Raw genomic sequence first — 13,629 nt, forward strand, 5'->3', positions numbered from 1 at the left:
TACTGCAAGTCTTTGGAAAGAGTGGAAAATGCTCTAGCTGAAAGGTGACATGAGGTCTCCGGATCCTGCCCTGGGATGATGATGTCCCAAAACTCCTGATGTCCATGGTTTGGGGCAGCTTTTCCCAAGCCAGGATGTAAGAATGGGTGAAGGTGCTGGAAATCCAAGTTCTCACCTTGCCACCAGCTGCCTCCTAGACATGACTAATACTGAGGATTGACATCCTCCATAATGAAGCAGAGACTTGTACAGGAACTGTCTCCTCTCCAAAGAGGTGCAGGAGCTTCACTACCTTCCCCTATGCCCCTCCAAAGGGAATTTCGGGATACAAAATTAAAGCATTTCCACTTATTCTCCACTCCTTCTGCAGCTCAGCCCTGCACAATGGCCGGCGTCGTCCTCATTAAAAACCCACAAGGAAGGGTCCATGGCAGGCAGGTCAGAGCTACAGCCCATGAGACGAGCAAAGGTTGATCTTTTCCACCCGCGTGTCCTGGAAGCAAGAGCGGAAAGTGCTTCAGGCAAGGAACTGCAATAAATTATGGATAATAAACGAGTATTTTTCATGAAAGCAAGCGGAAAAGGCAGTGGGAGGGAGAGCCAGGTGCCAAGCCAAGGCCAACGCCGATGCCAAAGATCCCAATGTCTAATTACGGGGCGTCCTCCTTGGAGTTTAGCCTTCGAGGGGGCCCCTTCGCCTTCCTTGCTCAAGCTTCTCCACCGCTTCTCCGACCCAGCAAGGCAGAACAAGGCAAGATTTACTCCTGTCCTAAATTATTCAGAGGGAAAAGGGACAGCGCATCTTTAACAAGCCATCGTTTTATGAAGCAAGGTTAACATTTTTACTTGATTCAGGAGAATATTATAAACTCTCCGGGGTCCATTTGAGGACTTTCTACTTTGTGCAAAGGAGCGGACTCAGCACTTTTTCTATTATTTAGAGAATAAAATTAACCCTTAATGGCCCACCCTGGTATGTCTCCTCCCCAGCTAAATATGGCCCGCTCAGCAATTTCTCCCCATATATAATTACAGGCTGCTATCCATCATCTGTAGGAGAATGCTTTTCTGACACTCCAAAAGCGACGCGGTAAGCACTTTTGCTAATAGAATAAATATTCTAAATATCTCTTTTATATTTTCATTTAAATTGGAATATTTTAAAATAATTGTAGGGACACAGCCGGCGCGGCCAGGGCTGGAGGGAGCTGGTGGGATGGCTTGTTTTTCCATTGGAGGCCAGGTTTACCCTGTCCGCCGGCTTCTCTGGACTCTGCTACGAGGAGTAATTAGGCAAAGGTTAATTTATTAGCGTGGTCATCACCTCCCGCTGACATCCCGCTCTCCTTACAGACGCGAATGCCGATGGCTTCAGCTCATCCTGTCCACCCCAGTCTGGACAAGCCTGGACAAGTCTACTTGGATTCTTCTTCCTTCCCGACGGCTGCATTTTAGGACTGCTCCTGCCACTGAGTGTCCTTGTCCCCTTGGATCTGCATCTCCCACCTGTGCTCCAGTTCTAAGGGCAGACGGTAATTGGCTTTATTGACCTTATTTATTCGCTTTTTATTGACATTTGTCAACGAGAGCTACTGGAAAGCAGGAAAAGTGGAAATGACCCACTCTAGTGCCGGCTTTGGAGAAACGCATCGCTCCGAGCATCCATCCAGCAGTTCTTACTGGCAAAACCCCTGCTGAAAAGCAGCCTCAGACGTGAGGAGGGGGAAAAAGCCCCTACAGGAGCAGCACGCCTGCCAAACCATGCCTAGGCAGACACTTCTTCACGCATCTCTATTAAATGCAATCAAATCATATCATTCTACAGGCCTGCTGGGAAATATTTGGGCCGGTGCCCTGCGATCTGGCAGACTTTGCATAAACAAAATGATTGTTTCATTAGCATCTCATTTTGGGGTTTTTTTGCAGCTGAAGAGCACATTTAAAGCCGCGTTTGGGCGGTCGCTATCCTGTCAGCATCATGGTACCCACCAGGGTGTCCCGCTTGGATTCGAGGCTCCTGGAGAAGCTGGTATCTGCTCACTTGCCATTGGTATCTGGCAGCAGCTGAACCCAACCACAAACATTTATCTGATGTTCTCCTCTACATAAAGCCTTGTAAAATGCTTCCTACTGGTGATAGGTGAAATCTCTGAAGAGAAGTGGATGGAGAGAGGAGGATGGGTCCCATTCTCTAGCTAAATCAGCCTGGGGTTCCCAGGGATGGAACAGCATTGCACAGAACATGGTTGAATGCTGGACCTGAAAGCCACCACGTAAGTCATTGCAGAACAGAGCAGGCCACCAGCTCTCAACTACATCAGAAACACGAAACCTTTGCATGCCTCAGAGCCTGTTCTTGTCTGTTTATTCATCTTTTTGGCAAATTTACTGTTTATCTTTTCTTTTGATACACACAGGAAGGTCAGAAACATCCAGAAGCTACCTGGGAACCTTCTCTCCAGCAGTAGAAGCCATTCTCTGTGGGAGACTGATGATACTACCACAAGAGCCAAAGCAGCATGGCCACAAGTTACCTCTCATCCTATTTGTCCTCACTGATGTCCCTTGAAGCTCTGCCATAGCCAAGGCCCAACTTACACCACCTGGACAGTGCCCCAGACCTACAACCGCTTCCTACATCATGAGAGGTTGGGACATCACTTGTCTCCAGAGGTTCCTCATAAAAAGCATTGGCCCAACATTAGGAAAGGAATCAAGACACTTTCAAGACAGATTTCTGTCTATTAAAAGGTATTTTTTGGACAGGTTTTCACTTCAGGGAAGCTGCCACACTACAGCAAAGCCACCCTCTAAGGAACCTCAGAAGATCAGGCTTCTCGCACCAAGAAATCCCAGGGAATTTGGAAATTTCCAAACCTGGGTCAGCATATGGCTAAGGCAGCTCACAAGCATCCACCTGCACTTACGCCTGTCCTTCAGATCTCCGTGCTGTAACAGCACTTCCTAGGACCACGCCAAAAATAAAAGCTAAGGAGGAAATTCTTGGCCCAAGAGACAGTGCTTGGCGGAACAGTCTGGAGAAAGCCTAGGACCCAATCAGAGTAGGTCAATAAGGTAGAACAGGAGGCTACAGATCCACGCTTAGCACACAGGAAAGACTTCATGTCATGCTGAGGCTACAAACTCCATCTTAGAGAGGTGAAGAGAAATTCATCTCAGCATAAAGCCAAGGAAGGTCCATCCCTGGAGCACTCTGTTGCTCTTCACCATTCCATCACCAGGACGAGGAACCCTTAAAAAAGGTAGATATATGTTTAATTAACCCGTCATGGCAAGGAACTCCTTGAAAACCAGATTTGGTCTTTCAGGATGACTACGGTGCAGTAATCACACAGCAAGGCATGCCAAGGTCCCAGGTCCTTGAAACCCAGGAGAACTATGGTAGATCCCAAAGTCCTCCGTATCTATGGTAGATAGATGGTCTACCTTCTCCCTTGGCTCAACGCTATGGCCGGGTGGAGAAGGAAGCCATGAAAAACAATGAGTAGTGGGAAACATTATGGAGGCCCTGGGGTGGCCAGAAACACCTTTCATATGTTGCCTACTGGTCAGGCAATAAAACCCTTTGGCTCGTAAACCTCCAGAAAGACAAGGGGCTGCCGTTCATCACCTCCAGGTGTTTGGCAGCTTCCAGCTGTACGGCTCCCTTCGGTGCCATCGCTCGCATGAGGAACAGCTTGTGAGCATCCATCCCAGCCATGGTGGGGGAATCAGCGTGCCGAGCCCCTCTTTTACCTTTTCTCCCATGGGGCAGTAGCCTTTGAGGAAATCCTGGCACACCTCGGCTTTGCGGGACACGTAGACATGGCTGTAGGGGCAGTTGCTGTTGCTGCAGATCCCCTTCAAGAAGTACGAGCACACCGGCATCTGCAAGGGCAGAGGAGAAGAAACCATCAGTGCTCCCCCCGCCACAGTCATGGAGATTAGGAGCTGCTCCAGCACCCAGGACTGAAATAAAACCCTGACATGCATAAAATAAATATGTTTTTTTGTCAGCCGCTGCTCCCCGTGGTATTTTTAGCTCTTCTGCTGGGCTCCTGCAATACGGCTCCCTGGCACTGCGCGGGCTCACGGCATCCCCGCTGCCATTGCATCCTGGGAAGAGCCAAAACTGCCAGCACAGAGGAAACGGCCTCCTTATGCAGCACAGGGAAGGGAGAGGAGAATTGTAATAAACTCAGCCGTCACCAGCAGGGGCTTCCCCGGCTGTCCCTGCAACCGTAAAGCTGCCAACGCGCCTGGCTGACCTTGAAGGGGCGAGAAGAGCAGCAACTCTGCTCGCAAAAGGCGCCAATCCGAGCACGCGGCTGTGCTGCTGGGGACTGTAAGCCCCGTTTTCCCTTCCTTGCCCTTTCCCAGGCCCCAGACCCTCCAGCTCTTTCCTCCGTCCTCCCGCTGGCGCCTAAGTGCCGGATTTACTTACAGCCTGCCGCGAGCATCCCCAAGGCGATATTTACAATAACGGCGGCCGCCGCCGGAAAGTCCCTCTCCCTGAAGGGCACCCGAGGGTTTTAAATAAATCTGTCGGCCGGAGGAAAAGCAGGAAAAAAGAGGAATAGAGAGGGGAGGAGAAGAAAAAACAAAGGGTGCTTGGAAAGAAAAGAGTTTAATTTTAATCGTCTTTTAACCGCAGGCATTACCATAAAGGACAGGGCTCTAGGGCTATCTTTTTTTGCCGGGGGGGCCGTGTGACCGCAAACGATTCCCTTAATGCAGTTTTTGATATAGGGCCCAAATTAGCTCTAATAAAAAGGGATAATAAAGGCGGCTCTTAGGCCCAAATAAACTCCTCCTAGCTGTCAAGCAGGAGCTATTATCAAGAGGAAGCAGCGCTCTCATTTCAATTAACCTTGTTTGCACCCCACTACATCCACGCAAATAACAATAACATTAATTCAAGGCACTGGCATGCTGCGGCCCCGGCTCGACAGCTCCGAGCGCGGGCGCGCGCGCGCTCCGGAGGCAGCGCCTAATGAACCCGCGAGCTCGCCGGGAAGCACCAAATTGCTCGCAGCGGACTTTGGCGGCTCTATTAGGGAGAAAAAACGCTGATTCGCAGCCAACTCTCTCAAGGGGAAAAGCTGTCGGAACAGCAGGGGCTTGCGGTGAGCACGAGTCGCTTCCTGGAGAGCAGCTGGAGCGGGAGCTTGGGATGGAAAGGAGGGGGGTGTTGGGGAGAGGGAAACGCTCTTCACTGGATCCCTGCTGTAACGGGGAAATCCAGGCGGCTTTCCCGGGTAAAGACGAGGGTTTCCAATGGGATGGTCCATTTCTGCATCCCACACAGGAACCCAAAATGTGACCAGGAATCAACTCACGGGACGCTAACACTTCCCAAGTCCATGGGACAGCAAGCAGCACCAAACCGCAGTCCTGTTGGCAACCTCGGCAGCTCCTTGTCCACGGACCCATACGATGAGCACGGAAGGCATGAATTCCTATGGGTTCCCCAGGGAAGATCAGGTCTCATCCCAACCACATTTCAGCACCTGCATCCCTGGAGAAGACCAGGAACTGCTCCCAGCACAGTGACACTGCTCCAACTGCAGTTTTAACACACACACGGGATTTAAACTCCCTCCTGTTGCCCGTGTGGTCCTTTGTGATGGACAAACGTCCCTGCAAGGCCACCCAAAGCTTAAAGCATTTTGTCCCAGCCATGAGCCTGCAGCTGCGCTTGGCCAACCTTACCTGGGCTTCAATCTTTAGGACCACAAGGCTACATCCAGCTGGAAATCCCAGTCCCTGAGTGGAGATTAACTCGCTAAACTGTCAACTGAGAATTGCTCAATGAAAAACAACTAATTTTTTTTCAACCCTCCCTTGCATCATAAAAATTCAAGAGCCTCAAATACACTGAGCACAGCAAAAATGGTCCTCAATCCAACCTGTGTTCTTGATACTGCAAAAACCTTAACCCCAGGTGCTCTGAGTTCAAATATGGGTATTAACCCTGCATTAATCTCTCACTTCACCGCTTCGCGCTGTCATTGGACACTCTGACTCCACAAATGAGTCCCAACAGCTTGGCACAAACTCAACTTGAAACGCTCCTTAGTGGTGATGTCTCTACAGCCACCATAAATGCCACCCCCTTGGCTCCACTCCATAGGCAAGCTGGAGGAAAGGACTGGCTAGGAAGCCGTACCGACCTTCTCCTTGGAGACTTTGTGAGAGAAGGAGCAGGTCCCGTCTGTCTTCTTGCACGTGCCACGGAGAAACCTGCCAAAACACAGGAGGGCAGAGGGTTTAGCGGGAGAGCGAGACTACACACCATAGTCCAATGCAACAGGCCATTGCACAAAGCAAACTGATGCCTGTCTCTCCCCTCAGAAGAGCAACCAGGGTCTCCTGAAGGACCTTGCTCTTTCTCAATGGATTGATGCTCAGCTCAGCCCTGAACCACGATGTTCAGATCAGAGGTTGATGGAAGGTCCTTTGTAAAGGCTGGATTATGCAAGACGCTCAATTAGGCTCAGGGAGGGCAGCTTTGTGCTCAAGGGTGGTCAGGCATGAGGGCTGAAGAGCAGGACCAGAGATGGTCCTCTGCAGAGATGGATTTGCCCAAGACACCCAGATCCCAGGGAGCAAGAAGGCATCTCGACTCAAAGTTCTTCCAGGAGCTACCACAGTGAGCAGTTGTTCACATGCAGGCAGCATGGGTGGATGGCAACTAGGCCAACAGGTTCTTGACATCTGGGGCAACCTTTCAAGACATCCATATCTGGGCAAAAAGGGACAGCTTCAAACAAAAGGCACTGAGGCACGAGATAATAGCAGAGAGATACAGAAAGGGACTAAAGCCACAAGGCACCAGGTAAGGTGACAAAAGACCAACACTGTCTTCTGATTCACAGAAGAGGGCCAGGATGGAGACTCACAAGATCTGTGATCCTCACAAGCTGCACTGAACAACCAAACGTGTCCATTTAATTTGGAGTCTGGTTGTGCAATGCTTAATTGGCACAACCAGCACTTTGTAGAAGTAAAATGCTGTGTAAATTCCCTTATTAGAAGGAATTAAACAGATCATGATCCTCCAGGCTGGCAAGTTTGGAGAGAGAAAGCAAGGGGACTATACAGAGTTATAAACAGTGCCAAGAAAGTGGTTAGGGGATGATTACTCCATACTTCTCATAAAACATGAATGAAGAGGCCTCCAGTAATTAATTCAGTTGGGCAATCTGCTGTCAGAAACATGATAGGTTAAGGAAAGGACTACATGATGGCTTGTTTGCAACTTCTAACAGTTGAAAACTCTACCAAGCAACAGGACTTAACTGTCAGAAGCTGAGAGGTCCCGTCTAGGAGAAAGAGCCTCCTCCAAAGGCCTCGATACTTGGCCTGTTTCTGATGGCACCTTCCAAACCGATGGGGTTAGACAGACCCTCAGCCTGGACAAGGACAGCAGTTCTTGTGTTCTTACGTATCTGTTATTTGGATGTTTCCCTGGAGAATATCACATGAGCAAGCACCAAAGCCCACCAACACTCACAGCCTGATCTGTTACGACGGGTCAAAGCAAGTGCTTACTGATGTCCATACCTGGTGCAGACAGCCACTTTCTCTGGATCATGGATATAAGGGCAGCTGTCTCCACGATTACACTTGCCAAAGCGGTTGTAGTACATGCAATATTCCTTCTTCTTCTCTTTCTTCTGCTTGGCTTGACGAATGATGGCCAAACTCCGCTGAACAGCACGGCTAAACAGAGGGAGACAGACAGGTTCAGGTGACATCTCCAACATCAATACAGCAACCTGATTTGCACAACGACATAGAGAAAACTGGGTGACAACTCCTAAAATCAGCGAAAAGGCCAAGTTCCACTTTAAAGACAGTGAGATTCAGGAAATTCTTACGAGGTCTTAAGCTCTTATGTCATTTTGATTTTTGGTCAACTTTACCCTGAATCCTAAAAAATTGCAATGTGTCACCAATCTCCCAGGATACATCTGTGTTTGGGATAAAATAGCCCTATGCACCAGGACAAGCTGGGGTCAACTGCCTAGGTAGCTCCGCTGCAGCTGAAGACCTGGGCATCCTGGGGGACCACATGGTACCCAGGAGCCAGCCAGGTGTCCTTGCAAGCGTCTGGGGCTGATTTAGCAAAAATGTGGGTAAGAGGATGAGGATGGGGATCCTTGCCCTCATTTTGGCACTTGTGAGACCAGAAGTGGACACTGGGTTCAGTTTGGGACTCCCAAGTGATGGGCAGCAACAGGCAAGAGCAACTCCAGTGGATGGTTGGGGTTGAGGCACAGGATGTCCAAGGAGAGGCCCCAAGGTGTTTTGTTGAGCCAGGAAAACAGAAGGTAAAGGAGGATCTTACGACCCTCTGCAACTGCTTAATGGGACAGTGTAGAGAAGGTGAGGACTGCCTCCTCTCAAGAGAGACATTGTGGAAGGGCATGAGTCACAGGGACAAGCTGGAGCACAAGAAATCCCGATGAGATGGAAGCAAAAAGTCTTTCCCACAAGGGTGGCCAGAGCCTGGAGCAGCTTGTCCAGGGAGGCTGTGGGACCTCCATCCCTGGAGACACCCAGCTTGGCTGATCACGGCCCCGAGCAACTCGCTCTAAGGAGCCTTGCTTGGTGCAGGAGGTTGAGTAGAGACCCCTGGAGATGCCTTACCACCTCCACAACTGTGACTCTCTCCTATGATTTTACGGGTATGGAGAGAGCTTCCTGCAGTTTTCAGGAACGCTGTTAAGCTGAAAACATCCTCTCCCGTGATGGGATCAAAAGCACAGGATGACACTGAACAATTCAGAGGGCACTTCAGCGTCTCCCGCTGCCAGCTGGTCCATTGGGCTCTCCAGGGCTATTCAGGGGCTTCCAAGTGGGCACCTGCTTATCGACCTCAGTGAATGAGGGCCTGTGTGGCAGGAACACACGGTAGCACCAAACATCAGGCGAGTTCTGCATTAATCGCCCGGTGCCGCTTGAAGTTACTTAGGGATATCCAAGTTGCTTAGCACACGTTTTCTGTAACTGGCAGCTGAAGAGGTAATTATGGAGGAGCTCTAGAGTTTCACGGGATGAGGAGGGAGAGGAGAAATGTCGAGATTTGGGCTGAGGGCACATGTTTGATCTGTCAGTGTGCCAATAATTACACAGTGCAGGAGGGTCAATTCACTTCTGCAAAGGATATCGGGCTCTGAAGGGGGGCACACAAAACCGTTGCCTTCAGTTCTCTGGGTTTTTGCATGCCTTGCTTCCTCAGAGACCAGGCATAGACATATAAATACACATATATATATGTATTTCCACTGCCTTAGCCCTACCGGTGCCAGAACCACAGGCCCATGGGTTACAACACAATACTACCTGTGATAAATGCCAGTACGAGGACACTATGTGGGGGAAAGACACATTTTTAACTCTAAAATGATTGCGTGTCCACAGCTGTCAAGTTAAAATGCAGTGAGAAAAAGACAACTTTACATAGCCAAAATACTAAATGGGAAAGGCCCTCCTCAACTTGCTCCCTACTTGAGCATTGCAAGTGTCATCAATTCTTTCATTAGAAGTGTCTTTTCTTCAACTATTCAGTGACTACAGAGCGGGGCCAACAAGCTCTACCATAAATTACCTGTCGGTCCCCGTGGTGTTTCTGAGGCTAACATAAGCCAAGCCATTATAGAAGGATTTAAGAGAAGAAGGTTCCTTGGTTTAAATTATGATGTTCAAAGAGGGCTCTCCTGCCTGCCAGCACCCGGACCTCGTGGCTGCCCTGCCTGCCAAGCTCGCTAAGCGTTCGTAGCCTGGGCGCGACGGCAATTAATCCTGCTGGCAAATTTTATAATAATTGTTCCTAGAGACCCACGAAACGTCAGGTTGGTTTTCCAGACGACCGAGTAAGCTCTGCCTGGAGAGTCAGAGAGAAGTAAGGACAGGGAAGGATGTTATTAATCGTTTTGGCTTTGCTTATAGCAAACGGGTAAGTTATTCCTCAGTTATCGCAAAGGATGACTACATTTTATATGAAGTGCCTGTCCCCAAGCTGGGGACATGTGATAAAGCACGCAACAGGGCTCGGGGTTATTACTGGGATGCTCTTTGGCAGGACGAGAGATGATAAAATAGAGCTAGAACCTGGCATTCTATGTAGCCACAGCTGGAACATCTGGCACAAACTCTGGAACAAATACACTGGGATAAAAGCAGCCAGGGCCCCATCAGCTGTGACTGAAGTTTCCTACACCATTGCAAGCAGAGGCCGGTGCCCCAGGTTGCACAGACCTGGCAATGTAGCGGCTCGTGGCTGATCTGTTGAGGTAGCTGGATGGGGAGTAGCCAGGACTGCTGGGCGTCGAGGTCAACCTCGCTGAAAGAAAGAGGAGAAAGATTAGAAACCACAGACATGTTCACAACTCGCTGTTTTTACAGGGGTTCGCATGGAGCGGAAGGATGCTGAAAAGGTCAAACAAAATTCTCGTAAGCCCAAGCACGGGTGGATTTTTAGCATTTTGCAGAACTTCCCTACATTGAAATATGATGAAAAGTCCATGTGCCACCAAACCTGCCCTCTGCCAACCTGTCCCAGCCAGGTTCCATCCCCTTTTATTGCAGCTTTGGGCAAAAGCAGTTTAGAAACTCCAGGATGTGGCACATCATCCAGCATGTGCCCGCTGGCGCCGCATCTACACACAATAGGGTCGCACAATGGCTATTGAAAGAAATGAAGAAAAATAACTTTACAGCAGTTATTGCCCTTGCTGAATGAGGCTGTGCAGCCAAATCACCTTGTTTGGCTCTATGGTCCCAGCCTGGTCCTTGGCAGCTCCTCATAAGTGAAATTCGGCCACTTCCCACACATCTCACTGGACTGGACAGCTAAAACCAACTCATGTCAAAGAAAAACTACAATAATATCCAACAAAGGATATCAACAAAGCCATCTTATTATAAGCAAACTAAAAACATTAAAAAGGATTAAGTGGACCAAAAGTTTCCTGTGATGGACAGCCAACGCACCTCTTCCCCCAGGGCATCTGCTCACAAATAAACCTTGCAATGTCGCAAAACCAGCGACCAGTTAAGTGAGTCATAACTCTGAATTTAGCTTTTGGCCACTCTGCAACCTGGGAGCCTTGTTTCTCCCAAAAAAAGGAAAGGTGGAAAAAATAGAAAGGGAAAAAATAAAAGCTACCTAGGGAGAGCAGCAAGGAATTGCACATTAAGGGCTTTTCAAGCGATTGCACGCAGCAATGTGGCGGCAGGCTGGATGTTTTATATCTTGCAACGAGGGACAGGTGTTTTTCTCTTTTTTTTTCCCCTCTCTTTTAAAATGATTTATCTGCTCAGAGGTGCATCATCCGTATGGAAATATGCAGCCCGTGTGAAACGGGACGCATCACCCGGAGAAGCGCCCGTTGGACCTAGCCCAGCCGCGGCGCCGCTCTCCGCGGGGAGCCGGAGCTGTCATGTTCATTAACCGCATGATTACAGCGATGATTAATAGCGGGGCCTGCAGCCTGGCGCCTTTTTTTTTCCCTATCCTGCCTATCCAAATGCATCTGTGAGCCGTGTCCAAGGCACTTTCTGTGCTGTGCATCCCACCGTGCCGCTCCGAGTGGTTGTTTTCTACCACGGCGACGATGCTTATCAAGGGGCTCCGCTTCGCTGCTGATCCGAGCAGGATCGGGCATGTCGCTTTGCAAAGAAGGGCAGGACGCGGCGCCACGGGATCTTCCCAAGCGGCAGCAAAACCAGCTTAACCCTACGGAGAAGCGACGCTCCGGGTCTTGTGTCTTTGCACGCTGCGGTGGATGCTCCGTCGGCACTGGCTTCCTTGAAAATTTCAGGAGATTTCCCTGCACACCTTTGAAATGACAGCGTTAAACACGATACCGCTCAGTCAGGTTATTCGTCTTTGCCATTCCATTGCATTTGGGAATGTTTTAAGAGCAGTACAGTGCGGATAGCATTCCCACATGGATTGGGGCAGGAATGGGACCTTCCGGTAGAGTGGGCTGCAGAGATTCGTCTGGCTGAGATCAAACAGAAGCCACCTGGCACCCAGAGCATCTCCCATCTCTCCACTGTCCCAAAGATCTGGTGTCTGGCGCTATCAGAGAGCAAAAAAGCTGTTTTTTTCCTCTTTTAAATGCACTTTGTGAAGTGCTTAAACACAGAGCATTCTGCAAACGTGCCCAGACTTGGGCACACGGGCAGTGTGTGTGACTCTCATGCGGCACCAGCCGCAGCTACCCTAAAGCAAGATAAATGCGTGCACGCCGAATCCAGCCTTGCAAAGCACGAGGGATTACGGCGACAGCCAAAATGCAACACAAGAGCACTGACACACACCAGAAAAGGAAGATTTAGGGTTATAAACGCTGCATGGGGACATTGCGAGCCCTTAGCAATGAGACCAAAGCTGGGAGACAGTCACTTACTCTGCGTTTTGCTGGGACCTTTCTTGAGACCGAAGCTCACGTCTTCCCGAGATTCTGCTGTTCTCCAACCGAGGACAAAAAGGCGGAAAGTCTTTGCAGAAAGTCCCAAGGATTCTAGGGGATGCTTATTTCCCTTCAACGCAAAAGCGTGGCCAAGGAAACGGTGGCCATCGCATCTCCTTGTTCACATTTAGAGGAACCTGAGATGCCACCCAGCAAAACCCCATCTGTCATGCTGCTGCCCCAGAGAAAATCCCCATCGTATCCACAGCTCAACCCTCTTTCCAGAAACTGCATTTGGGCTTGGGTGTTTCTCCCCTTGGTCTAATTCTTGGCATCTAATTAAATGGATCTACTGAAAATCAAGCAGCAGCTGGAGTCATCAAGCCCACCTCACTGCAAGGCAGGACCCCCTCTACCCATGTCCTCCTCGAGCAGGAGATCATGTAACCTGCCCTTTACAAATCCCAATGCCATGGTCAAACCAACGGACTTTCTCCAGCACTTCACAGAATCACTGCCTGTCCACCTAAGGCCTTCCCACAGAGACTACAGCAGAATGGTCCCCGCACATGTCTGAACGGTTTCAAGATGTTCACTGTCTTTGCTGGTTGTTGGTTCAGCCCTAGATGATGCCCTGGAGAAACTGGTCCTCAACAGCAGGACTTCTTGTAACTTGGATGTTCCCCCTTGGTTTTGTGCTGCTGATCACTCCTGCCCCAAGGGTGTCACACTGCTCTCATCTCTATTAAAGGGCATTTTATCAGGCAGTTCATCCATTTTTATCCATTTTATCTGGCAGTTTTTTCTCATTTCTTACAAATGCTTTAAATTAACACATGTCATAACAGCAAGCAGCAGCTCTGCAAGAGAGCCTCCCAAAGCACTTAGAAGTGCCTGATCCCACGGACAGGCACAAAGAGTTAAGAGATTCAGACACTTTGGAAAATCCCACTGCTGGAAGCAAAGCTCTCGGAAACGCAGCTTCGCTGACACCAGGCTTTGCTTGAGCTCACTTTATGGAGGGTTCTCCCCAAGCTTTTGAAAAGTTGATTCCTTCTCTGGATGCAACGGCAAAGCCAAGGATTACTGGGTTACAGGCAGGATTGTGGATGTTTGTGTGGGCCATATGGACACACACACGTCCCTTGACGCTGCTGAGCCTCCCCCACATGCTCTCAGGAGGGACGTTACCTACAATTAC

At 49.6% G+C, this 13,629-nt stretch overlaps 1 protein-coding gene across 1 annotated transcript in view; it reads right to left on the reverse strand.

The window, feature by feature from the left end:
* Window positions 1–13,629, reverse strand: part of ZC3H3 (zinc finger CCCH-type containing 3) — a 69,980-nt gene that overhangs the window by 17,787 nt on the left and 38,564 nt on the right. Inside the window, exons 4-7 of the mRNA XM_088531359.1 lie at window positions 10,267–10,351; window positions 7,567–7,725; window positions 6,174–6,243; window positions 3,757–3,888 (exon numbers count right to left, since the gene is read on the reverse strand). Coding sequence (XP_088387485.1) covers window positions 3,757–3,888; window positions 6,174–6,243; window positions 7,567–7,725; window positions 10,267–10,351 — 446 coding nt within the window. The remainder of the gene's footprint in view (window positions 1–3,756; window positions 3,889–6,173; window positions 6,244–7,566; window positions 7,726–10,266; window positions 10,352–13,629) is intronic.

The sequence above is a fragment of the Tinamus guttatus genome, unplaced genomic scaffold (assembly GCF_059628265.1).
Source record: "Tinamus guttatus ecotype Peru unplaced genomic scaffold, ASM5962826v1 Tinamus_guttatus_pri_ptg000032l, whole genome shotgun sequence".
In the NCBI taxonomy this organism is placed as follows: Eukaryota; Metazoa; Chordata; class Aves; order Tinamiformes; family Tinamidae; genus Tinamus; species Tinamus guttatus.